The sequence below is a fragment of the Castor canadensis genome, chromosome 18 (assembly GCF_047511655.1).
Source record: "Castor canadensis chromosome 18, mCasCan1.hap1v2, whole genome shotgun sequence".
In the NCBI taxonomy this organism is placed as follows: domain Eukaryota; kingdom Metazoa; phylum Chordata; class Mammalia; order Rodentia; family Castoridae; genus Castor; species Castor canadensis.
In genome coordinates, this window is record NC_133403.1 from 42,358,234 (window position 1) to 42,385,494 (window position 27,261).

The 27,261-nt window shown below is 49.2% G+C and overlaps 1 protein-coding gene across 1 annotated transcript; it reads left to right on the forward strand.

Moving 5' to 3' along the window:
* The first annotated feature begins 2,402 nt into the window (after nt 1-2,402).
* Bri3bp (BRI3 binding protein) lies at nt 2,403-26,463 on the forward strand. The gene is made up of 3 exons (XM_074061357.1): nt 2,403-2,712; nt 15,566-15,668; nt 21,383-26,463. Exons 1-3 carry the CDS (start codon nt 2,494-2,496, stop codon nt 21,811-21,813), a joined length of 753 nt encoding a protein of 250 aa, XP_073917458.1. The 5' UTR covers nt 2,403-2,493; the 3' UTR covers nt 21,814-26,463.
* Nucleotides 26,464-27,261: the final 798 nt, after the last annotated feature.

The window sequence follows — 27,261 nt, forward strand, 5'->3', positions numbered from 1 at the left end:
TACACCTGTATCCCAGCACTCAGGGGGCTCAGGCAGAAGGATGGCAAGTTCCAAACAAGCCTGGGCTACAGGAGTGCATGCCTTAAAAAAGAAGAAAAAGAAAAAAAAAAAGGTACTTAAAATACCAAAACCTGTGTTTTTGTGGATTTTATTGTTTATTTATTTTTTGCAAAAGGGGTTTGATCTCAGGGCCTCACACTTGTTAGGCAGGGGCTCTACCACTTGAGCACCAGCCCTTTTTTATGTTGGGTATTTTCAAGATAGGATCTCTGGAACCATTTCCTCTGGGGTTGACTTTGAACCAAGATTCTCCTGATCTCTGCCTCCTAAGGAGCTAGGATTACAGGTGTGAGCCACCAGCACCTGGCTTAAACTTTCTTCCTGGGCTGGTGGGGTGCCTCAAGCTGTAAGAGCACCTGCCTTGCAAGTGTGAGACCCTGAGTTCAAACCCCAGTGCCAAAAAAAAAAAAAAATTAAACTTTCTTCCTTAAACATATGTTTTAAGTGTTCCGTTTTATAAATTATTAACTTGAAGCTTCGTACCAGTGCCTGTAATCCTAACTACTTGGGAGGATGAGACCCAGGAGGATTGATGTTTGAGGCTAGCCTGGGCAAAGCTTGAGAAACCATACCACCATTCTGTCCCCCATCTCCAAAATAACCAGACAAAATGGACTGGAGTTGTGGCTCAAGTGGTAGAGCTCTTGTATAGCAAGTGTGAAACCCAGAGTTCAAACCCCAGTCCCACCAAAAAAAAATGACATTGTAGTTGGGGGTGTAGCTCAAATAGTAGAGTGTTTGCAAGAGGCCTTAGATTCCACCTCAGCACAAAAGAAAAAAGGTTAAGAAAAGATAAACAAGAGTAAGAATAATTGAACAGCAGTGGAGTGCTTGCTTAGCATGGGCAAGGTCCTGGGTTTGATCCCCAGCACCTCAAAAATAAATAAATAAGAATAAGTTAAGAAGATAAAACAATACAAGAAAAAAAAGTCAAAATGAAGAAGAGCCAGGCTTGGTGGTACACGCTTATAACCCCTGCATTGGAGAAGCCAAGGCAGGAGAATGGTGAGTTCGAGGCCAGCCTGGGCTACACAAGACATTTCACAGAGCCATAAATCAAATAGCCAGTAATTATCTGAAAACCTTCCCAGGAATCCAGATGTAAGTTCAAAGTAAGATACAATTTTTCTTTTCTTTTTTTGGGGGATGGAGCCGAGGGCCTTGCACATGGTGGGCAAGCACTACCACTGAGCTACACCCCAGATACAGTTTCTCACTTGTGGATTTGCAAAATAATGTTTTATTTTTCCGGTTGTCTCAAAAGATGTCTGGTTTGATCTAGGATGTGTAGGAGAGAGGGAACGTTCTTTTTATCCTCTGAAGGTTCGTTAATGGAGTGATGAAGTAAAGGGACAGCAGACAGATTGCAGGAGAAAACCCGCGCTAATTCCGCGCATGCGCATCGGAGACCCACAAAAAGCCCGAAGAAGGGCGGGACGTCAGAATGGCGGGGGTGGGGGTGGGGGGTGGGGAACAACCGTCGCCTTCCGTGCAGAAAACGTTCTTCTGAGGCAATAAAAATTGTCGCCGGAGGAAAGGGAACCGGGGCTCACCTGTGGCAAAGTCATCGCGAGCATTCCGGGGAGAGGACAGATAAGGAACACAGAGGACGCACCCCCACCCCGCCCCCAACTTCTCTCGGTTGGAATAATCAGCACAATCGGGGCGCTATTTCCTGCACTTCCTTAGATGCAAGCAGGACCTTTGCATAGCAATTGGTTAGCGGGGCTCTTAAGTCTTTAAAACCAATAATCCTCCCCCTCCTTCAATGCCATTTATGCACTAAGAAGCTGGGTCACTTGCTTCCTAGAATGCCGGCACTCTGAGTTCTTGGATCCCCTCCACCCCCGTCCCCAGTTTCTGCAAACTTGGATAGACCTCGAGGGCAGATCAGGCGTCCTAGTCCGTGTAGGTGGCGCTGGCCCCTTCCGACACCAGCACTGCCTGGCGGGACCCCCAACTCGCATCTTTGCTTCGGGTTCTTTTGATGACCCCTCCAATCCCCAACCCATCTTTAAATGCAGTTCATTCGGTAAAGGCAGGAAGATTGAACTCCGGGTGCTCCCGACGACCAATTTTGGGGTACTATGAATAAATGCAAGGGAGGTGATCTACACGCTTTTCACATCTTCCGGGGCGGAAGACAAGCGACCCGGGCCTGTGACCCCAGCTGCAAGGGATCGCTGGTTGGCTGGCTGGCTGGCTGGCTGGCGGGCGGGGCCAGCGGGCGTGGGCGTGGTTATCGGACATGGGCGTGGCTTGCGCCTTGCGCGGGGCGGGGCAGGTGCGCAGCAGCAGCAGCAGCGGCGGCGGCGTCGGGCGGAGGAGCGGCGCGCGGCCCCTTCGCGCCAACGCGGTCCCGGCCGGAGCTCGCGGCGGCCTTGCGCGCGGCCCTCATCCCCGCACCGCGACCCGCAGCAGCAGCGGCCAAGCATGGGCGTGCGTGCCTCGAGTGGGCCCTGGGCCCGGGCTGGGCTCCTGCTCCTGGTGCTGCTGCTGTTGCTGCTGCTGCTCGGGCTGTTGGCCCCGGGCGCGCAGGGGGCGCGGGGCCGCGGCGGCGCGGAGAAGAACAGCTACCGCCGCACGACCAACACCTTCTCGCAGAGTGTCAGCAGCCTGTTCGGCGAGGACAACGTGCGCGCCGCTCAGAAGGTGGGCGCTGGGCCCGCGCCCGCGGTCACCTTGCCGGGCCACTACCGCGCACCTGGCGTCCGGGGTGATGGCGGGCCGGGGGGGGGGGGCTGGCGTGGGACGTGCGCGGCCTCGGGTGGCCTGGCGGGCCGAGGACTAGGGGACGAGGGGGCTTGGGTTGGATGGGGGTCTGGGGGGGGTCTCCGACTACCGCCTGCGGGCCCGGTTCCGGCGCGGGGCCGCGGGGCGCCCGAGTCTCCTTAGACCTTGTCCCGGGCGCCGACACCCGCGCGCCGGCTCATTCATCCACACGTCTGAATGGAGTCCCTCTGTGAGCCAGGCGCCGCCCGGGGGCGCCCCTCTCCCCACACTGCCGCGCGCCTGGGTACCCCCATCCCCTCCCCTCCCCTCCTTGGCCACGTCTGGGCCCATTCTGCTTTACTGGAACGCAGTCGGAGCAGTGCCTTGGCCACCTACTGTGTGCGGGGCCTGTCATTTGCAGCCTTTGGTTGACTTTGGGGCTATCCGGGAACCTGGGGTCCCCGGAATGGTGATGGACCTCGCTCGGAAGGCGGGGATCTCGCCCCCACTCCCTGCAGGGTGGGATGGGTGCGCTCTTCTCCGCCAAAGCCCACCCTAGGGTTCCTAAGAAAGCGGAAATCAATAGAGACAGTGAGTTGCCTGCGGTTCCTTTGCTGTTCCTCTTGCTCTCAGCTGGTCGCCAGCCCTAGGATCTGGGAGGGGAAAGCTGGGGTTCTACCTTCTACAGGCCAATTAATGACTGTGGCCCAGTGGCTTCCCGACTTTAACCAGTAGGACCCTCGTCAATGAGGTTGGAGTTAGGAGTAGTTGGTACCTTCCTGGCTCAGAGTCATGATTTAGTGTCAACTTTTAGTACTTCCTGGCCACGGTGCAAATCATTGATTAGCCCTGCTTTCAAGGTTTGAAAAAAATAAGTTTATTAGTCCTTAAAATGGAGGGGTAAAGAACATTAGAAAAACCTCACTCAGGTATGTTGGACAATCTTATCCAGTGAAATGAGAGACAGGTTAACTTGGTAGGAGAACTAACTGCTGTGCACCTTGACCTCAATGTGTGACCCTTTTGTAGAAGCTGTGGGCCTGGAACTTCTTACCATGGGAAAATGCGGTCTTCCATGCCGTCTTTAGAGAAAGAGGCCCTGCTGAGAGAGAGGCCTCTGTAGGCCCTGCCCAGCCTGGGAAGGCAGTGGCAGTTTATCTCAGGGCACAAAGTCTGCCTCAGAAGGGAGGGGAAAGGACTGGAAGAGTGGCTCAAGTGGTAAAGTGCCTGCCTAGCAAGCTTGAGGCCCTGAGTGCAAGCTCCAGAACCACCAAAAAGAAAGAAAAAGGGGAAAGTACAGACAGGAGCCATGTCCTAACCCACTAGTTCCTTATGCAAATCAGCTGCAGAAGGAATCTGAGGATTTTTACCTCCACATTGGTGTTAGTAAGACAGCCATATTCTGGCTCAGAGTCTAATTTGAGCCAGGCCTGCTTTGTGGGTTGGGAAGTTTGGGGATGTTTAAAGAAACACCCCACATTTAAGCCAGCGGTTGTCTAAAATAAACCTTCTTATTGGCGGCAGTGGCCTTGCTGTCTGTCAGACCTGGGTTGAATCACAGTTGTGCCTCTCAGTAGCTCTGTGACCTTGGGCTACTTGCTTTACTTCTCTGATTTGTGGAAAGGAGATAGATTGGGAAATTGAACATTGCTGGTTGGGTTGTACAATACCAGGCCCTGACTGGATCGCTCCATCCATGCTAGGAAGTAGTTACCTAAGAAAGGAGGTGAATACTGGTTCATCTGTTTGAACGCGGTTAAGGGTTGGGAGTGTAGCTCAGGGGTAGACTTGAGGGCTTACCATGCACGAGGCCACAGGTTCAATCCCAAGTGTCCCCAGAATTCATGAAAAGTATGAAGCGCTGGTTCAGACTGGTTCACGAGTGTTCATAGTAGCACTTTTCACTTAACCAGAAATTGGAGATGTCCCAAATGTCTGTCCACTGCTGATGGATGAACAGAACGTGGTTCCTCTCTCAGTGGACATGGGACTTGTTGCTTGTCCACAGACAGGTGCTGCTATGTGGACGAACCTTGAGCAAGGAGAGATGCAGACCAGACACAACGGCTGGGTAGTTTAGGCGTCCTTTCCAGGAAACACCCAGAATAGGAAAATCGCAAGGACAAAGGACTTCTGGGGCCCGGGGCAGGAGGCAGCGGTTCATGACTTAGTTGGTAAGGGCCCTCCTTTCCCAGTGCTGAGAAAGGCTTGAACTAGACACAGGTGACGATGCCCAACACTGTGGATGTCCTTTTGTGCAACCGAATTGTACATGAAAGTGACCGAAGGCTGGGGTCATGGTTCAAGTGGCAGAGCACCTGCCTAGCAAGCGTGAAGCCCTGAGTTCAGACCCCATTGCCACCAAAAGAAAAAAAAGATTTAAATGGTGAAGTTTATAAAGTTAGAATATTTTACCGCAGTTCAAGAAAAAAATTAAGTACCAGGTATACATCAGGCACACATAAGCTCCAGGCTAGTCTGGGGTACATTTCCTGTCTAAAAACACCAAAAATAAATAAATAAATGGACCATCACTATCTGCAGCATAAGCCACACCAAATGACGTGGAAGTTGTCATGGGGTGGGGGTGTAACTCAGTTGAAAGTAGATTATTCCTGAGTGACAGGTTTGCAGTGACACAAACCAGGGTGATGGGACAGTGGTGGATAGTTGCTTTTGGTGGTACTGGGGTTTGAACTCAGGACCTTGTGCTAGATGGGTCTTTTTGGATTAAGCATGGTGTGTTCTGAGACAGATCCTGTTAGTACCATTCCTGTTTGCAGATGAGGAAATTGAGGCACAGGCTGACCCTTGTGCCCAATTTGGCCCATTACTGGTGGAGAGCTGGCAGTACCTACGCTCATGCCCTCTGCAGAATTGAAAGTAGCAGGACCTGGGTGGCCAGTGAGGCGAGCTGGCCCTGAATGAGAAGGAGCCAGGGGAAGAGCTCTCCAGACAGAGGGGAGAGACACTGCTGCCACAGCAGTTTGATATGGGCCATGCAGGGTGACTGTGAGTGAGACAGCCAGCCCATGCAGGACTTGGCTTTCATTACCTTGATCAGGTGGTGATGCAAGGAGCCCTACGGAATGAGATGAAGGAGGGAGGGGCATGGGTCCTTCTGGGAAGAGGGTTGGCAGGTGGGGCGGGAAGTGGGGCAGGCTCAGAGGTGGGTGAATTTGCTTCGTGTCTGGATGCTGGGAGCATCCCCAATGCCCAGCTGAGAGACGGCTGTTTTCTCTCCTTGTTCCTCTGCCACAGTGGCCTGGAATACAGATTGTTCAGAATTTAAACAAAAATCTGTTTGCCACCCCCGACTCCACCCCTCTTCCTCTTCCTAGAAGCTGTCAGATGGAATCAGATAGACACTCCCTCCTGCTTCCTTGTTGGTTTTGTTTATTTTGCTGAGCTCTCTGTTTTGTACCTTTTTCTTTCTTTTTTCCTTTGTTTTGTTTGAGACAGGGTCTTGTGACATAGTCTTCGCTTCCCAAGTGCTGAGATTGCAGGTGTACACCAGCAGGCCCAACTCTTTTTTAATTTTTGCAAGTCCTGGGTTTGAAATCAGGGCCTCACTCTTGCTGGGCAGGTGCTGTACCACTTGAGCCACGACCCCATGTAGCTGGGATGGCAGGCGTGTACCACTGCACCCAGCTTTTATTGGTCTCAAGAACTTTTTGCCTGGCTGGCTTTGGACCGGGATCCTTCTGATTCTGCTTTCCAGGTAGTTAGGATTATAGGTGTGAGCCACTGGGCTTGGTTTCTTCTTCTGGCTGTACTGGGATTTGAACTCAGGGCCTCATACTTGCTCAGTAGGCAGTCTACCACTTGAGCTCTGATGCCAGCCCTTTTTTTGTTGTTATTTTTAAATAAATGAATTTTGAAGCTCAGACCAAGAATACCTAACCCTTTTCTGGATTCTGTTTTAAGGGCCCCAGGTTGCAAATTGTTTTAGGTATGCACCACGATTGAACTCTGTGGGTTACACCGAATATGACTGCCACAAAGGTCTTCCTGTGCATACCGTCTTGGAGACTGTTAGAAGTGAGATTGTTGGGGCAAACGATCCTCGAGTAGCTTTAAAACTAATTGAAATATAATTGGTGCACTTGACTTGATGGACATGTATCTGTGTATAGTGTTATGAATTACTGCACACAGAACACCTCTAGAGGTGGCTTGCTACAGACCCCGAAATCCCTGTGTGCTCCCCCAAGGTCACCCACTCTCTAAGGCCACCACTCTGCTGCTGTCCTGGGCTCCTGCCATCTGTGTGAACTTCCAGGCCGTTTACCTTTAACATTGAGAAGCTCCAGAGGGCTCCACTGGACGTTCCGCTTTGATTTCGCGTGCGAGGGCAGTCCTCCCGTGGGTTCTGAATCCACTCTGGAAACTGCCTGTTTCCTTTGCCGTTCTTCTGTTGGCAGTTGGTCTTTTTTTGTTTTGAAAGATGCTCATACTTTTTGCTGTTTTTTGTTTTGAAAGATGCTCATACTTTTTGCTGTTTGCCACAGTATCTTGAGCACAGTCACTCTGACACTTGCCTGTCCTTTTTCTCCTGTCGGCATTTGAACAGCTTTACACACGGGGCCTCGGCAGACGACACGTGTGAAAGTGTACGAGTTGACAAACTGTGGTGTGGGCACCCACGACAACATCACCTCCATCAAAATAGTGGGAAGGTCACAGTCACCCCATCCCCTAGTGCCGGCAGTCTTGCTGCAAAACCCGGGTGTGCAGTCTTGTCCCTCCCATGGCCCTGGCAGGGCCCTGCTTTTCTAGGGCCCAGGAAAGGTAGGGAGAAGAGTAGAGCTCACTCGGCACCCTCGCCTGCTCTCACGTGCCCCCTTTCTGCCATTCCAGCACATTGGCCCATCTGTAACAGTCTTGGGGTTGTTTCAGAGCTGGGGATGGAACCTAGGGCCTCACACAGGCGAGGCAAGCACTACCACTGAGCTGTACCCCTGCCCCCAAAGATTTCTGTTTATTTATTTGTTTGGCCTGGAATAGTGTTTTAAAATGAATCCAAAACGAATTAACTCACTCTTGAATTTTTTTTGGCGGTATGGGGATTTGAACTCAGGGCTTCGTACTTACCAGGCTGGTGCTCTTACCTCTTGGGCCACCACTCCAGCCCCTGTGTTTTGTTTTTTTTGTTTTTTTTTTTTTGTGGTACCAAAGTTTGAACTCAGGGCCTACACCTCGAGCCACTCCACCAGCCCTTTTTTGTTTTTTTTTTTTTTATTCATATGTGCATATGATGTTTGGGTCATTTCTCCCTCCTGCCCCGACTCCATCCCTTACCGCCCCTCCCCCCGCCCTCTCCCTCTCCCCCCACACTCACTCCCTATCCAGCAGAAACTATTTTGCCCTTATCTCTAATTTTGGTGAAGAGAGAGTATACGCAATAACAGGAAGGGACAAGGGTTTTTGCTGGTTGAGATAAGGATAGCTATACAGGGCATTGACTCACATTGATTTCCTGTGCGTGTGTGTTATCTTCTAGGTTAATTCTTTTTGATCTCACCTTTTCTCTAGTTCCTGGTCCCCTTTTCCTATTGGCCTCAGTTGCTTTTAAGGTATCTGCTTTAGTTTCTCTGCGTTAAGGGCAACAAATGCTAGCTAATTTTTTGGGTGTCTTACCTATCCTCACCCCTCCCTTGTGTGCTCTCACTTTTATCATGTGCTCAAAGTCCAATCCCATTGTTGTGTTTGCCCTTGATCTAATGTCCACATATGAGGGAGAACATACGATTTTTGGTCTTTTGGGCCAGGCTAACCTCACTCAGAATGATGTTCTCCAATTCCATCCATTTAGTTGCGAATGATTAGATGTCATTCTTCTTCATGGCTGCATAAAATTCCATTGTGTATAGATACCACATTTTCTTGATCCATTTGTCAGTAGTGGGGCATCTTGGCTGTTTCCATAACTTGGCTATTGTGAATAGTGCCGCAATAAACATGGGTGTGCAGGTGCCTCTGGAGTAACCTGTGTCACCTTCTTTTGGGTATATCCCCAAGAGTGGTATTGCTGGATCAAATGGTAGATCAATGTCTAGCTTTTTAAGTAGCCTCCAAATTTTTTTCCAGAGTGGTTGTACTAGTCTACATTCCCACCAACAGTGTAAGAGGGTTCCTTTTTCCCCGCATCCTCGCCAACACCTGTTGTTGGTGGTGTTGCTGATGGTGGCTATTCTGACAGGGGTGAGGTGGAATCTTAGTGTGGTTTTAATTTGCATTTCCTTTATTGCTAGAGATGGTGAGCATTTTTTCATGTGTTTTTTGGCCATTTGAATTTCTTCTTTTGAGAAAGTTCTGTTTAGTTCACGTGCCCATTTCTTTATTGGTTCATTAGTTTTGGGAGAATTTAGTTTTTTAGTTCCCTGTATATTCTAGTTATCAGTCCTTTGTCTGATGTGTAGCTGGCAAATATTTTCTCCCCCTCTGTGGGTGTTCTCTTCAGTTTAGAGACCATTTCTTTTGATGAGCAGAAGCTTTTTAGTTTTATGAGGTCCCATTTATCTATGCTATCTCTTAGTTGCTGTGCTGCTGGGGTTTCGTTGAGAAAGTTCTTACCTATACCTACTAACTCCAGAGTATTTCCTACTCTTTCCTGTATCAACTTTAGAGTTTATGGTCTGATATTAAGATCCTTGATCCATTTTGAGTTAATCTTGGTATAGGGTGATATACATGGATCTAGTTTCAGTTTTTTGCAGACTGCTAACCAGTTTTCCCAGCAGTTTTTGTTGAAGAGGCTGCTATTTCTCCATCGTATATTTTTAGCTCCTTTGTCAAAGACAAGTTGGTTATAGTTGTGTGGCTTCATATCTGGGTCCTCTATTCTGTTCCACTGGTCTTCATGTCTGTTTTTGTGCCAGTACCATGCTGTTTTTATTGTTATTGCTTTGTAATATAGTTTGAAGTCAGGTATTGTGATACCTCCAGCATTGTTCTTTTGACTGAGTATTGCCTTGGCTATTCGTGGCCTCTTGTGTTTCCATATAAATTTAACAGTAGATTTTTCAATCTCTTTAATGAATGTCATTGGACTTTTTATGGGAATTGCATTAAACATGTAGATTACTTTGGGGAGTATCGACATTTTTACTATGTTGATTCTACCAATCCATGAGCATGGGAGATCTCTCCACTTTCTATAGTCTTCCTCAATCTCTTTCTTCAGAAGTGTATAGTTTTCCTTGTAGAGGTCTTTCACATCTTTTGTTAGGTTTACACCTAGGTATTTGATTTTTTTTGAGGCTATTGTAAATGGAATTGTTTCATACATTCTTTTTCAGTTTGCTCATTGTTAGTGTATAGAAATGCTAATGATTTTTCTATGTTGATTTTATATCCTGCTACCTTGCTATAGCTATTGATGATGTCTAGAAGCTCTGAGTAGAGTTTTTTGGGTCTTTAAGGTATAGGATCATGTCGTCTGCAAATAGGGATATTTTGACAGTTTCTTTACCTATTTGTATTCCTTTTATTCCTTCTTCTTGCCTAATTGCTCTGGCTAGGAATTCCAGTACTATGTTGAATAGGAGTGGAGAAAGTGGGCATCCTTGTCTGGTTCCTGATTTTAGAGGGAATGGTTTCAGTTTTTCTCCGTTAAGTATAATGCTGGCTGTAGGTTTGTCATATATAGCTTTTATAATGTTGAGGAACTTTCCTTCTATTCCTAGTTTTCTTAGAGCTTTTATCATGAAATGGTGTTGGATATTATCAAAGGCTTTTTCTGCATCTATTGAGATAATCAAGTGGTTTTTGTCTTTGCTTCTGTTAATGTGGTTTATTACGTTTATTGATTTTCGCATGTTGAACCACCCTTGCATTCCTGGGATGAAGCCTACCTGGTCGTGGTGAATAATCTTTTTGATGTGTTGTCGAACTCGGTTTGCCATTATTTTGTTGAGGATTTTTGCGTCAATGTTCATTAAGGAGATTGGCCTATAGTTCTCCTTTTTGGAGGTGTCTTTGCCTGGTTTTGGGATAAGTGTAATACTGGCTTCATAAAATGTGTTCGGCAGTTTTCCTTCCCTTTCTATTTCGTGGAACAGTTTAAGGAGGGTTGGTGTCAGTTCTTTAAAGGTCTGATAGAATTCAGCAGAGAATCCATCAGGCCCTGGACTTTTCTTTTTGGGGAGACTCTTGATTGCTGCTTCAATTTCATTTTGTGTTATAGGTCTATTCAGGTGATTAATGTCCTCTTGGTTCAGTTTAGGATGATCGCATGTATCTAGAAATCTGTCCATTTCTTTAAGATTTTCAAATTTATTTGAATATAGGTTCTTGAAGTAGTCTCTGATGATTTCCTGGACTTCCATGGTGTTTGTTGTTATCTCCCCTTTTGCATTCCTGATTCTACTAATTTGGGTTTTTTCTCTCCTCATTTTAGTCAGGTTTGCCAGGGGTCTATCTATCTTGTTTATTTTTTCAAAGAACCAACTTTTTGTTTCATTCATTCTTTGTATGGATTTTTTGGTTTCTATTTCATTGATTTCAGCTCTTATTTTTATTATTTCTCTCCTTGTATTTGTTTTTGGATTTGCTTGTTCTTGGTTTTCTAGGAGTTTCAGTTGTATCATTAGGCCATTGATTTGGGATCTTTCAGTCTTTTTAATCTATGCACTCATGGCTATAAACTTTCCTCTCAGGACTGCCTTTGCTGTGTCCCATAGGTTCCGGTAGGTTGTGTTTTCATTTTCATTGACTTCCAGGAACTTTTTAATTTCCTCTTTTATTTTATCAATGACCCATTGTTCATTAAGCAATGAGTTCTTCAGTTTCCAGCTGTTTGCCTGTTTTTTGTCTTTACTTTTGTTGTTGAGTTCTACTTTTAATGTATTGTGATCAGATAGAATGCATGGTATAATTTCTATTTTCTTATATTTGTTGAGGCTTGCTTTGTGCCCTAGGATATGATCTATTTTGGAGAAGGTTCCATGACCAGGCCTTTTTTGTCATGGGTATTTTTGAGATAGGTTTTCATGAACTTTTTACCTGGGGTTGTCTTCAAACCTCGAGCCTTCTGATCTCTGCCTCCTGAGTAGCTGGGATTATAGGATGAGCCACCGGTACCCAGCTGCCCCTGTGTTTAATGAATAAAAATTTTGTAAGATTCACAATCACAATGGTGTTTTCACAGCTTACCACAATTCCCATTGTCTAAGCCAAGTCCGTTTTCTGTTCTCCTGGCTCACAATGTCTTTTATAAACTCTCTTGAATTAGAAACCTAATAAAATCTAGCATTGCATCGAATCAATGTCTTTTAAGTCTTTTTTAAATTCTGTTTTGAGGTGGGGTCTTGCTGGGCGGCCCAGGCTGGTTGTGATTGTCCTGCCTCCATCTCCCCAGGGACTACATGTGTGCACTCTGCTCTTTTTTTAAATTTTTATTTTTGGTGGTCCTGGGGTTTGAACTTAGGGCTTTGCTAGGCGGGCGTCTACCACTTGAACCCCAGTCCTTAAGTCTCCTTTTTTTAACAGACTTTGAGGGTTTTCAGAACAGCTGGGAATGTCGCGTGGAGTTCAGATTTGCTCCTCACCTGGTTTTTCACATGGTGGATACACATGGTACAATTCATATGTCATGAACCAATACTGAAAAGCGAGCATTAGCTGAAGCCCATTCTTCTTTTTTGAAAATTTTTTTGTTGAACTGGGGTTTGAACTCAGGGTCTTCACCTTGAGCCATTCCACCAGCCCTCTTTTGTGAAGGGTTTTTTGAGATAGGGTCTCAGGAACTATTTGCCTGGGGCTGGTTTCAAACCACTCTCCTCCTGATCTCTGCCTCTTGAGTAGCTAGGATTATAGGCATGAGTCACTGGCGCCCGGCTCGAAGCCCATTCTTTAAGCTTCTTAGGTTTTTTCCTAATGTCCCCTTCACTCCCAGGTCCCATGTGACTTTTAGTGGTCACATCTTCTTAGACTGTGGCAGTGCCTCACACTCCCTTCGTTTCCTTGACCTTGACAGTTTTCAGAAGCATGGGCCAGGGACTGTAGCCCAGTGGGATTTTGTTGTTTTGGTCTTTTGAGACAGGGTCTCACTATGTAGCCAAGCTGGCCTCAAACTTGGGATCCTTCTACCTCATCCTCCCGTGTGCTGGGATTACAGGCATGAACCACCACACCCGACTCCCTGTTGGGATTTGTCTGATATTTTTCTCATGGCTAGGCCTGGGATGATGGATGGTTGGGAGGAGGTGCACAGAGCTGGGATGTCACTGTCCCCTCACTGTAGTCCTATACATGCGTCCCCGTTTTCAGGCTGTTTCATCTTCTCAGCCACTCTCCCTCCTTCCTGTGCTTTCAACCACATTTTATTTGGTGGAGAAGTGGGTCTCGTGGCACAGAGTGCTCCATCTCCATAATGACTGGCCATTTGACACTGCCCTGTCTCCCTGTCCTCTACCCTGGGTCCTCTGAACTGACAGGTCTGGAGGCCTGATCTGGGGATGGATCTGCTTCAGACTCTGGGCCTTGCTGTCACCCCCTGCATCCGTTTGTGCGGGCTTCACAGACTGGTTGAAGTAAACATGGAAATGCATTTGCTAGTTCTGGGAGTCCAAGGTCAAGGTGGTGGTAGGGTTTTCTCCAGAGCACCCCTATCTGGGCTTGAAGACGGCCATCCCTCTGTGTGTCTCTGTCCTAATCTCTTAGGCCCTGGTGGCCTCCTTGGAACTTACCTCTAACAAAGACCTGCTCCAGGAGTCATATTCTGAAGAGGCAGTGGTCAGAGATTCCACACTGGAGTTCTGGGAGACACAGTTGAGCCCATGTTCTTCCCTACTGACCACCTGAGTCTTTGTCCACCGGGAGCTGGGCCAAAGGGAACAGGGAGCCCTCCAGCTGGCTGGATGAGGAAGGCCAAAACCCGCCCCATAGCATCCTTGCCTCCTGGCTAATCTTGCAGCCTGAGAAAGATCCTTTGGCCTGGACTTGCCTTCCTGGAACGTGCTGCTTGGGCCTGTGTGCCCATCTCTTAGGTGCAGCAGGTTTCAGAGCACTTGTTACAGACTTTTGTGGCCTGGGTGGTGGCTCTGGGTTTGTTGCCAGGGCCAGCCTCTGTCTTGGCCCGGAGCTCCTGCCTGCTTCTCACAGATCTGACAGGGACAATGTCAACAGCTCTGGCTCATCGGCCAATTGACGTGTGCCAGGTGCTATGCTGCCACACCTCTTGAGGTTCTCATCTTGATTCTCTCCTGGTACCATTTCCCAACTGGGGAAACTGAGGCCTGCAAGGTTTACCATGAATAGTTATGTCTCTTGCCCCTAAAATTTGCATTCCTCCTCTTTCTAGTTCCCAATTGCTGGGATTACAGAGGTGCATCACTATGCCCAGCTCACTTTAAAGAACTGGAGCTGGAGCTGGGTGCTGGTGACTCACACCTGTAATCCTAGCTACGTGGGAGACTGAGATCACAAGGATCCTAGTTTGAGGCCAGCCCAGGCAAATAGTTTGCGAGACCCTATTTCCAAAATAACCAGAGCAAAATGGTCTGGAGGTGTGGCTCAAGCAGTACTTTTCAAAGTGCCTGCTTTGCAAGAGTGAAGCCGAGTTCAAACCCCAGTCCTAAAAAGAGAGAGAGAAAAAGAGAAAAGAATTGTAACAGGATACACAAGCTATGACGTGTCCTGGAAATGGAATTCTGCAGTGAAAGGTGAGTGCTGATTGGCTTGTGCAGTGACCTGGATGAGCACCTCGGGTGTTATTTGGAGTGAAAGAAGCCAGCCGCAAAGGCCTCGTGTGGGAGGATTCTGCGTACGTGAAATGTGCAGAGCCGGTCAATCAGAGGTGGTCGGACAGCTGCAGGTGTCACACCCTCTAAAAGAACGAGGTGGCTTTGTATGGTCTGTGGTGGGGTTTTTGTCTGTTGGTTTTGTTTTAATTTAGTAGCATGTTACAGTTGTGCCAGGGATCCATTGTGACATTTACAAAAGCACTTAACGATATATCTTAGGGAGTTCACCCTTCCATCTTTCTCCTGTATCCACCCTCTCCCTTCTTGGAACAGCTTCCACAGGTCTCGTTCCATCTGGGCTGTGGTTGAGTGATGTGAGAAGTGCAGAAGGCTGCGTACCCTGCCATCTGCGTGTTGTCACAGGGCATCTAGGGGACGGGCATCGTGACTGCTAATGGGTGTGCCTCGGGAAGGGGACGAGGCTGCTGAGGAGCTAGCAGAACATTTGCTCTTCATTGAACAGTTTGATGCATGTGTGTGAGTTGCACCGTGGCACTTCACTGTCCTCAATCTGTAGCTGGGTGGCTCTCCACCACCAGCTTCTCTGAGGTGAAGCCCTCAGAGAGCCAGTCCTTCAGTGGGGCAGGGCGCGGGGCTGTGTCATTACCTGGTTCCAGGAGGTTCCTTTGCTGCTAGAGTTTTAGAGCCACTCTTCTCACACTTCAGAGTCGTTCTCTTGGAAACCAGCCTCCAGTAAAACAGGCTTGGGGCCTGGAAATGAGGAAAGCAGAGGCCTTGACCAAGAGCCAGCAGGACTGTAGGAGAAGTGGCAAGTGCAGTGCAGTCACTTTGCGGTGTCCCACCACCCCTGGGGATGTCTCTCAACCTGTGGAAGGAGGGGTTGTGCATAGATTCTGCTCTGTAGTTGGCCTGCTGTCAGCTCAGGCTGATCTCAGGTTCACTCTCTGGCTACCAGAACACGTGTGGGGTGACTGTTGGCAGCTTGCAGTTTTTCTGTTGAGGTGTGAATCCCCGCGCTCTGGTTCACCACATGACAATTAGGAACCCAGCTGATTTCCTACTGACCGTCTTTTTCATTTCTGCAGTTTTTGACCAGGCTGACGGAGAGGTTCGTGTTGGGAGTGGATATGTTTATGGAGACCTTGTGGAAAGTTTGGATGGAACTCTTGGATGTCCTTGGACTTGACGGTAGGTGTGGAGACATTCACACAAGATGCTATGGGGTTTGGGGAGGTTTTTTGGGGGAGGGTTTGGTTGGTTGTTTTGTTTGAGACAGTCTCACTACGTAGACTAGGCTGGCCTTGAACTCATGATCCTCCTGCCTCAGCCTCCCGAGTGCTGGAATTACAGGCATGACCCACCATGCCTGGTTTAAGTACCATTTTATTCTGGGGATTCTCACCCTGTGACTCAGTACCCATGGTGGGTGGTACATTTGAAGGCTGGGGGTACAAATCAGCATTTTAGGTTTTTGGATTTTTTTTTTTTTTTGGCAGCACTGGGGTTTGAACTCAGGGCCTCACACTTGCTAGGCAGGTGCTCTACCACTTGAGCCACTCCACCAACCCAGCATTTAATAGTTGCACATTAAGTAACCACGAGAGCTGTGATTTCCCGGGCACTGTAGGATGAGGAGCACGTGTGAGTCCCCAGCATCCCTGAGGTGTGATGCCCTGGGCTCTTGCGTTTGTGGAAGAGACCAGGCTTGCAGGCCGAGAGAATTTCATGGAAAATGAGGCTCTTGTTCACAGCCCATCAGAAGGGCTGAGGGCCATGCGTGGTCCTGATGCTGCTGACGTGGCCTGGCAGCTGTTGGATCTGGGAGTATGTGGACATCAATGTAGCTGTGACTTGGGGACCTGGAAGCGTGCATGCCAGCTGTCCCAGGAAGACGGCCCTTTTCCACGGCCTTGGGTAGGGGGACAGCTACAAGGCAGAGCCTGCTTTTGCGCCACTGCTTGCTACACACAATTTGGCCCTTAGTGTTCTGGCTTCTGCAGTCTTGGGGGCAGGGGACAGCACATGCTGCCTAGGCTGGTGAGTGTCCACTGTATTGCGATGGACTCATGGGGAGTAAGCTGCCGGGTCTGTTGGCCAGAAGCGTAGTGAAGTTTAATTGTGCAGTGCTGGTCACAGGTTCACAGACAGGGAAAGAGTGTCCAAGGTCACCTCCTGCCCCTGCCACACCTCCAGAGGGGTAGCAACCTTGATCTTGGCTGATAGTGAGGCAAAGGTGGTAGTAAGGCAGTGGCAGCTCTGAGAATAGAGGGGAGTCCTGGCCTGAGGCCTTCATGTTGTCCTCCCAGGTGGGAGGAGGGTGGCGTGGTGGCAAGACCTTTATTGTTACACCTGAGGAAGATGGGAGCTAACGTGGGCAGAGCACCTGCTGTGTGCTGGCTTTTGTGCCCAGGGAAGGTCTCTCCCCTTGCCATCTTGAAGCTTCTCAGTGGCTGCCCTGCCTGCTGGGGAGAAACCACCATTCAGCTCTGCCCAGCAGTGTGCCCCTCTCCATGCTCCTGAGTCCTCACCATGGAAGTCACTCTCTGGACTTAGCTCATCCCCTCATCTCTGCCATGCTTGCCAGGACGTCTGCAAGGATCAGGGTCCCCAAGGCCACGTGCAGGATCAGTGAGTCACTCGGAGCTCACAGGACTCAGCGCACAGGTGTGCTCACAGCCCTGCTTTGTCATAGCCAGAGGACAGGAGCAGAATCAGCAGAGGACAGAGGAGCGTGGTGTGGAGTCTGGGGAGAGCAGGGGCCAGCTTCTGGAGATTTCTCCCAGGGGAGCGACATAGGCAATGAGCGTGACAATCTGGTGACATGTGGTTGAGATTTGGTGCCCAGGGTGTTTGTGGGGAGGCTGGTCATGTGGACACTTCTGCATGACGGGAGTCAAAACATCAGAGTCCCAGGAGGAGAGCAGCACGGGGCCTGAATGGCATTGTGCATAGGACAGCGAGGCTGGGTTCCCCAGGCAGCTCCGTGCATGGCTCCATACCTGTTACAGCAGAGCCCGAGGCCTTAGGTTAGGGTTCTTTTTTTCTGGAGACAGGGCCTCATTGCCCAGGCTGGCCTTGAGCTTTTGATCAGTCCTTCTACCTCCAACTCCCAAGTGCTGGGATTACAGGCGTGCATCACTATGCTTGGCTTAGGCCATTTGTTTGTAATCAGAGTGAAGGATCATTGGTTCTGCTGCTTAGCCAATCGTGGGGAATTCAGCTGTGCCCCCCGAAGAAGATGAGTTCAAGTCCTTACCCCTAGGACCTGTGAGCAAGCCTTTGTAGGGTCTGTAGATTCGAGCAAGTTCTGTGACGTCATCCTGGGATGGGGTGGACTCTGAATTTGATGGCTTTTGTCCTTAGAAGAGGTGGGAAATTTGCACAGAGACACAAGGAAACACAGAGAGAAGACAGTCCTGTGAGACAGAGGTGGAGGTGGAATGTACGGCCACAGGCCAGGGGACACCTGGAGCCTCCATAGATGGGAAGGTGGGAGGCTCCTCCCAGAGCCTTCAGAGGGAGCGTGGCCCCCATTTTGGACTTGGCCTTCCAGAACTGTGAGTGGGTGGATTTCTGTGGTGTTTGTTACAGCAGACCCCAAAACACACAACCCTGGTGTGTGTGTGAACTCTCTCAGAATCCCTGCCAGTCCTGGACACCCCTTTACAGACCAGAGATCAGGACTTGAGTTGGAATCCCTGGCCCCAAGCTGCACAGGAGGGGTGCACTGCTCACGCTCACTGACTGCCCCCTCAACCCTGGGAACCCGGTGACAGCCAGGAGTCACTGAGTTCAGCCTTTGAAAGGCCTCAGAGGAGCCGGTGCTGCCTCTGCTCAGACAGGCAGCAAGTGGCCCTGGGGAGGGTGCTGGGCAGCACGCAGCCCCCTGGGACACTGACAGCCCCACCGGGGGCCTGGCTGAGCCAACACTTCACCCAGACACAGCAATTGCGCGCAATCCTGCGCGGCCTCCACGCCGCCTCGGTGGCGAAACTGTTTCCATCCTGGCCATCGAGCTCTGGAGAAGCAGCCTGATTGCAGAGGATTGCGTGCATGCGGCCTGGAACCTCAGGGCAGGAGCCTCGGCTCAGTGCACGCACTGCAGGCACTCATGACCGCAGCTGGCACGGCCCGGAGGTGAAGGAACTGTGCTGCATCGTGGGCTTTCCTGTTTTAGTCAGTGCCTGTACTTCCAAGGTTGTGTCATTTGCTCAGCAGTTTGAGTGCAAAATGCTTCCCTAGAAACCATAGCAACAGTGGACAGCCGGTACAAATGCTTTCCCAGACCAGTTTGCTCATTTTCTTCTTCGTGATTCTTCGGGGTGCTGGTTCCAATGGAGACTCCTTAGGCCAGAGAAGTCCAGTAGAAGGGAACGTGAGGGGCCAGGTGTGGTGGTGCACAGCTATAATCCCAGCACTGGGGAGGCAGAGGCAGGAGGAAGGCAAGTTTGAGGCCAGTCTGGTTCTTGTCCCACTGCACTTCCTTCCCTGGTCTGTGACTTTAAGACAAGGGGGAAGCTGGGCACCTGTGGCTCATGCCTGTAATCTATCCCAGCTACTCAGGAGGCAGACATCAGGAGGATGTTCAAACCCTAATATCACAAAAAAAATAAAAGAAGATGAGGGGGTCAGGATCTCCAATTTTATGTCTGTCTGTTTTGTCTCCTTAGCAGTGGGACTTGATATTTTCAGTTTTGGAAGAAGTACATGATAAAAACTGCAGGTTTTGTTGAACAGACAGCAGCAGAAGAGATTTATTTCTGTTAGTCACTTTAAAGTAAAGAGATTGGTGACATGAATTGTGATGAGGTGTTTTCGTTAATCCACTATTCTGATACAGTCATCTGTACGACATCTTCTCAACTTGTAGTCAGTATGAGTTATTACTGAAGTGTCTTCCATTTCTCAGGTAAAGATTGAGCATCCCCACTCTGAAAATTCTGTCTGAAATCTGAACCCAGGGCCACACGTGCCAGATGAGTGCTGTACCACCGATGCACTCAGTCCCCAGTCCCCAGTCCTTGAAATCTGACAGCTCTCAACATCAGCCGTCAAAGGCTGGAGACCTGCCACCCACCATGAATGACCCTGGAGGCCATTTCTGTCCTGCTCGACCTCTGGGTTGACTGCAGCCCAGCGACACCTTGCAACCTGGTGAGCCCCTCATTCAGGGGCGTAGAGCTAGCTGTACCCAGATTCCAGACCCATAGGAATTGGGGAATAACGATTGTTTATTGTTTAAATGGACTAGGGATACCAAAGCAATGCCACACGAGCGTCCCTGGGTCCTGGTCAGGGTGGGGAGGAGACCGTGAGAAACGGAACCCTGGGTAACTGGGAATTCAGGCGCTCTGCTGGAGTCATAACGTGGGGTTTTCTTCTTTGTCAGTGCTGGGGTTTGAACTCGGGGCCTGTGCTTGCAAAGGCAGGCGCCCTACTGCTTGAGCCACGTTTCCAGCCCTTTTTCCTTCAGCTGTTTTTCAAACAGGGTCTCAGGTTTGTGCCTGCAGCTGGCCTGGACTGCAGTCCTCCTTCTTACACCTCCCCCTTCCCTGGTAGCTGGTGTGACCAGCACGTGCCACTATGCTTAGCTATTATTGGTTGAGATGGGGACTCGAGGACTTTTTGCCATGGCTGGCCTTAAACTGCTGCTCTCATGAATAGCTGGGATTATAGTGTGAGCTACCACACCCAACTTTGTGCCATGGCTTTCAGGGGAGTGATATCTTTATTCTTAAAAGATACCTCTTGAGCTGGGCGCTGGTGGCTCACACCTGTAATCCCGGCTACTCAGGAGGCAGAGATCAGGAGGATCGTGGTTTGAAGCCAGCCTAGGCAAATAGTTTGTGAGTCCCTATCTCAAAAAAACCCGTCACAAAAAGGGCTGGTGGAGTGGCTCAAGGTGAAGGCCCTGAGTTCAAATCAAACCCCAGCACCACAAAAAAAAAAAGAAAGAAACTGTTGAAACATACGTGCATCTTTCAGATGGGTTGACTCGGGAAAGTACATCAATAAAGAAAGCCACATTGGCCAGTTTTAGTAACTGTTTAACCGAGTTGGGTTTGAACCAGGGCTTTGCACTTGCTAGGCTTCCTAGAGATGGCTTTGAAAGGAATATTTATTTTGCGGTTCTTAGATGTCCTGTGTGGCATTTCCCCAGCTCGGGCACACAGAAGCTGCCACTCTTCCATTTCATTCTTGTCACAAGACTGCGTCAACAACAGAGACCCATAATAAATAAATGTGTCTTAGCCGAGGTGGAACACTTCCAAGTACATGAAAGCTCACAGACGTGGTCAGGCAGATGCGGTGGCTCTGCTGCACGTCGTCTTTGGGACCGAGGCACCTTCCGTTTCATTGCTCCTGCGTGGTGACTTCCCTTCATGGCCCAAGATGGCTGCTCTAGCTCTGAGTGCATCTGCATTCCAGTGGGCAGAAAGAGGAGAAGGCAAAGGACAAGTGCCTACTACTTTTACAGAAAACTTACACTTACCTCTCCTTGGCCAAAACTTAGTTATATGGCCGCAAGGGAGGCTGGGGAAATTCCTTTATCCTGGGCTCCTGTGCACATTTATTACTGTGGAAATTGAAGAACAATTTACAGACTCTGCCCCACTGTGAAAGATTTTTCATTTATTTATTTTTGAGACACAGCTGCACTGTGTAGCCCAGGCTGTTCTTGAACTCACAATCCTCCTGCCTCTGAGTGCTAGGATTACAGGTGTGCATAACCATGCTGCTCTCAAAAGGTGTTTTGAACTCATGACATGCAGTCGTAAAGGGCCTAGCTTGGAGATTCGGAGCATCTCACTCTGGTTCCCTGAGTTGTGGCCAAGGCCTTGTGAGCTGAGCTGCCCTGGGCCCGTGGAAGTAACCAGTCCTGTCTCTCTTCTGTTTCGCAGTCTCCAATCTGTCCCAGTACTTCAGCCCAGCCTCAGTGTCCAACAGCCCTGCTCGTGCCCTTCTGCTAGTCGGCGTCGTCCTCCTGGCCTACTGGTTCTTGTCCCTGACCTTGGGTTTCACCTTCCACGTCCTGCACTTGGTGTTTGGCCGCTTCTTCTGGCTGGTGCGGGTCGTGCTGTTTTCCATGTCCTGTGTGTACATCCTGCACAAGTACGAGGGTGAGCCTGAGAACGCCGTGCTGCCGCTGTGCCTGGTGGTCGCCATCTACTTCATGACAGGGCCCATGGGCGTGTGCTGGCGAGGCAGCCCGGGCAGCCCCGGCAGCCCCAGCGTGGAGGAGAAGCTGGAGCACCTGGAGAGCCAGGTCAGACTGCTCAACATCCGCCTCAACAGGGTGCTTGAGAGCCTAGACCGTCCCAAGGACAAGTGAAGGTCAGGTGCCCGGCCGGGTCCCCGGGCACCAGCTCCCACTCTCAGAAGGCAGAAGAAGAAGAAAGCAACCACACTGAACCCCAGACAACCCCAATAAAAGCACTGAGCCAGAAAGCAGCGCTGGGTGAGGGCTTTTCCCGCCTTGTGCCAACCCTAGGACCCGTAGAGAAGAGCGAGAGATGGTTTCCTAGACCCACGCGCGAGGGTCATTAGCAGGGACCGTGTTTTTTACACAGAGGAGATGACCAGGTTAGCTGGACAGCGAGAGAAATTTATCTGTGCATAGAACAAAAAGTTAATTTTTTCAAGCATTGAAATACATCTTTTTGTAAGATTTTTAAATAAAGGTGGATGGAGTTGAGTTTCTTAGAACTTTACATTCAAGGGAGGAATCAGCCCAGCTGACGTTTTTAGGAAAATTGCAACGCCAGCACTGGTTTTCGCAGAGGAAGAAGTGGCGGGCGCAGTCTGTGCGCCACCTTGGTGTTCCAAGTGACTTGGGGCTGGTGTCGGCCTCGTCTGCGAACGCTCTTGCCCTGTCTTCTTGTGGACGGTAGGTAGGGCTTCGGAGGGAACTTGAACCTCTTTCCCATCCTGGGAATTTGTCCACATCCCATCTGTTGTATTTCTCAGTGGAAGAACTCGTTATTGGTAAAGCCCTGACTTCTCTCCCCGCTATACTTTGATGTGTTTTATTAAACTGTGTTTTTGGCGGTACTGGGGTTTGAACTCAGGGCCTCATGATAGCTAGGCAGGTGCTCTACCATTTGAGCCACTCCTCCAGCCCAATTCCACGTGTTCAACCTCAGCATTTCCAGAAGGAACAGTATGGAAGGACAGGGCTAAGAAATGTCTCTGGGGCTGGGCGTCAGTGGCTCATGCCTGAATCCCAGCTACTTGGGAGGCTGAGACTGGGAGGATCGAGACTCGAGGCTAGAACAAAATGGGCTGGAGGTGTGGCTTAAGCAGTAGAGTGCCTGCTGCGTAAGCACAAAGTCCTGAGTTCAAACCCCAGTCCCCAAAAAGAAGAATGTCTGGGGTTTGATGCTAAGAGCTACCTGGGTAAGGCTTGAAGAACATTCTGGAATCTAGCTGATGTCCACTTTTTCTGTTTTTCAGCTAGGCCCACAGGAAAGCTATACCCTGGAGAGGCTTCTGAAATTACCCTAGTACCTGTGCTGGGTGGTTTTTTTTGTTAAAGTCCAATGGATCCTCATTTTAGGTGGTCTCTAAGGGCAGAGTGGTGTCCATAGGGTGGATGGGTGAGGTGGCCCTGGGCAGTACTTGAACGAGGGACTGAAGGAAAGAGCTGCCTGCTAGAACCTATCAGGAAAGAAAGCCCCATTTCTGTGGGATGAAACTGAAGGCCTGTGATCATCCCCATATCTGGGCAGCAGGACCTGGAGCCACTCCCAGCCCTGCACGCTAGTGGGTGAGAGAACCAAGGCCGTGTGGTGGTCCAGGCGTCTGATGCCTGGGCAGAACTTAGCATTGCCAGCTCTTGGGCACAAGTGTGTCTGTGAAGTTGTGAGTGCCTGGGCAATGGACACAGGTATCTCAGAAAAAGTTTCTAGAACCTGGGTCCAGGCCTTGCTTAAGCAAATTGTTATTCATGGGAGTTGAAACTCATTCATTGCAGTCTTACTGTACAGATTCTGTCAATGTCACGGTGTAAATGACTGTGGTAGGTCACAGTGGCCCTGTCCTCTCGTGTACCTGGCTTTGTTGTGTTTAGGAACCAAAAAATGGCTTTGCAAACTTTGGCTGGGGACAGTTGGTGCTCTGTGCGCAAAGCCAGTGATTCCTGCCCTCTCAAGGCTCTTGCCTGTCCCTCCCTGTCCTTGAAGGGATACTCAGGCCATTCCTCCCCACCTCCTACCTGGAAGGTGACGGCCCCTGCTCTACTGAGACGGAGACAGGACGGTCGTTTCAACTTCTGGTGATTGAAGGAGGCACGCGTGTGTGGGTGCTGGTGGATTGAGACTGACATCATGAAAATTGGTGGAAAAATGAAATAGGCACCATTTTGTCCAGTTTGGCAAGTGTAGGTTCTGAGCTGTCGTACAGCTGAAAAGTGCAGTGATGAAGCCTTTGTTTCTGGGTGCCTTGATTTTGAAAGAAAGACTGAACTGTAAGTTCAGAGCTCCCCGCCAGGCCCAGCACGACATGCATTGTGGTAGAAATCTCAGGTGCTGGGTTTGAAAACTGAACCGTGTTTGCTGGGTACCTTTCCCGTTGTTGGGGCCCGTTCTTAACCCTGGGGACTTAGGGACGTTTGTCTTTCTTTCTCCAATCTGGACGTTTGTGGAACGCTTGCCCTCCCCACCATCTGTTTCTTTGCTCTCTCTTTTGTACGTGGGAAAATGTATTTTTGTAGCGTATCTCACACCTTGAAGAGAAACCTTTTTTATATCTTCAAGGTATATCCGTCAACACTTCACAGAATGATATAAGAACATTTTGAGGACTGCTGTGGAGCTGTGACAATCAAGGATCAGTTTTTAAGACATTAATCAGTGTTAATTCTCCGTGCTTCTGTGTCACGTTAAACACCCACTGTACTGAGAATGGAGCACAGGACAGAGCGAGGAGCTGGCTTTGTGTGGCCACACTGTGGCTGCCATGCAGAGTGACCTCTTCCTCGCCATAGAAGCAAAGACTGTCATGCCGTGCCGGCCCATCTTCTGACTGCACTCTGCGGTTCGGGTCTCCAGGGCCCGCCTGGGGGTCCTTTCGCTCTGTGTCCCCTCACCAATCACTTCTGCTAACAGTAGTCACCAATCTCCTGAAAGGTGGCCTTGAGTTATACCTGGGTCCATATTCATAAAGGTGACTGAGTGACAACCCTGACAGGTGAAGCCATTAGAAGGTTTGTAATACAGGTCCCCAAAGTCAAGGGGCACAGCAGGCCACCTGGGCCATGAGCACAGATGGGGGGTGGGATAGGCTTGCTTTGCTGGGACCAGTGTAAATCACTGTGGTCACTCATTGGGCCCTGTATTTAGCATGGTGTCAGAGGGGTTAAGAATAGTATGCTCAAGAAGTCAGGTGTGGTGGCAGGTCTGGAATTCCACCACTTGGGAGGCCAAGGCAGGAAGGTTGTGAGTTGCAGGTCAGCCTAGGCTACACAAGACCCTGTCTCAAAATGGGGAAGGGGGGCCGTTGTCAGGCACAGTGGCTCACATCTATAATCCCAGCTACTGAGGGCATGGCAGTCAGGAGGATCAAAGTTTGAGACCAGGCTGGCAAATAAGCCTGGCGTAGTGGCAGGTGCCTGTCATCCCAGCTATGTGGGAAGCAGGATTGCCATCCAAGCCAGCTTGGGCAAAAACACAGGACCCTACCTGAAAAATAATGAAAGCCTGAAGGGCTTAGAGATGTGGCTCAAGTGGTAGAGTGCTTGCCTAGCAGGCTCAAGGCCCTGAATTCAAACCCCAGTACTGCCAAAAAAATAAGGTCCAAGAGTCAGTTCAGAGTCTAAAGATACAGGTGCTGCTAGAGAGTATCCTGAATTGCTTCCTTTCTGCAATCCTTGTTGCTTTTATTTTTTGGAGACAGGGTCTCACTTTGTAGCCCAGGGTGGCCTCAGACTCCAGATCCCCCTGCAACAGCCTCCTGAAGGTTGGAATTACAGGTGTGGAGCACAGCACCCAGCTTCTTAAGGCAGCTTTGATAAATACCATCCATTCATCAGTAGATATCTGATAGTGTCTCTCTGATGGGCTCTGAATCCCTGACTTGACTGGAAGGCCAGCTCTTGCCATCCATGTTACATTGGAAGGACTTCCCAAGACTCCTGGTGTCAACTGTTCCCTCGTAGTCTTTTTTTTTTTTTAGGCGCTGGGATTGAACCTGGTGTTCTATCCCTGAGCCTGGTCCCAGGCCCCAGACTTTCCTTTTAAACCATGCCACCTTTCTGCTAAATTTTTGTTTCTGGCCATCTGAGTAGTTGGATTTCTTGCTCCTCACTTGTGAATGATAGAATTACAGATTTTTTTTTTTTGGGATTTGATACAGAGCCTTCAAAATCCCTCCTGCAGAGCCAGCAGCACAAGGTGTTAGTGACAGGTGTCATTCTTCTGTGTTTCGCCCTTAGTGATGAGTGGGATGTACACCAGAACCAGTTTGCCTCTCGTGGGCCTTGTCTGCTGAAAGCCGGTAGCAGCTAATGGCCACGGGTCCCAGTGTCTCTTTGCAGTCACCAGTTTCATCGTAGTTCCAGTTTGATCCGCGTGTGTGTTACATCTGAACACCGTGCAATCAAATTGATTTCTTGTGATGGTGACCAGCGCACAGTTACAACCCTGCTTAGCAGTTACTGTCCTGTTCTGAACTGGAGACTGTGAGGTGTGGTACCCACAGCCAGCAGTGTACTCGTGACTGAGCTCACGCTTTGTGTCTCTGGTATAAATTTTATATAGGATTTAGTTGGACACCATATAAAGCCTTTTGATTTGAGCATAGTGGGGTGAGTGCGTGCGTGCGTGTGCCTTAGAAACTGACTCTACAAATTTAGGAAAATGTATCGGGCTTATTTTTTTGCAAAGCAATATATACATTCCTCTTATTTATTAATCACTGGCTTGGGTGTTATGTAGAGATATTTGTAGATCGATTTCAGAACAGAATTAAAATATTGTGAAAATGACAGCTTTGTGTCTACTGTAATTTTGTTGCACGACTTTTTAAATATATAACTCATCACTTCAGGCAAGCATTTGTATACATGTAGTGGGGATCCTGTGTTTTTGTGTGTGTCTCATTTCTTTTTGGAGACAGGGTCTCACTATTTACTGAGGCTAGACTTGAACTTTTCCCACTTCAGCCTTCCAAAAGTGCTGGGATTGCAGGAATGCCTCACCATGCCCAGCTATTCTGATTCTATTCCCCAATGTGAGAAGAGTCGTAAACCTTGCATTGAAGTGTCCACTCGGGATAGGGTCACCAGCTAAAATCCAGAACGTTCACTTAAATTTGAATTTCATGGAAACCGCCAATACTTGTGTTTCTTTTTTAGCATTGTAAACCCTGTGTGTCTTAAAGATTGCATGGGGCTTACTCATACTAAAATGTGTCAGAGTTCATCTGCACCCCTCACCTAAGCGGGTGTACTCTGCCTTTATTTCCTATCCTGGCCACCCTAGCAGGGGATGCCCTGATGTCCCCCCTCCACCCGCCGGACCAGAGCTTTCTTGGGGGTAAAACTCACTTCCTTAGCAAATGTTTCTAAAGAAAATTGCATATTCAATTTGGGGATAGTTTGTTGCTGGCCGAGGTGATTTTTTTTTCACGGATTTATTTTAGTATAACAGCATAAAGTAGGGAGAAGGCAGGGGTGGGGGTAGTTTCCCATCCCCCACACAGGAAATGAGAGCAAAGGCTGCTGCCATTGAGGTATGGATTGGAAAATACCTGGGTGACTTTGGCTGGAAGAGTGGGCAGGGGA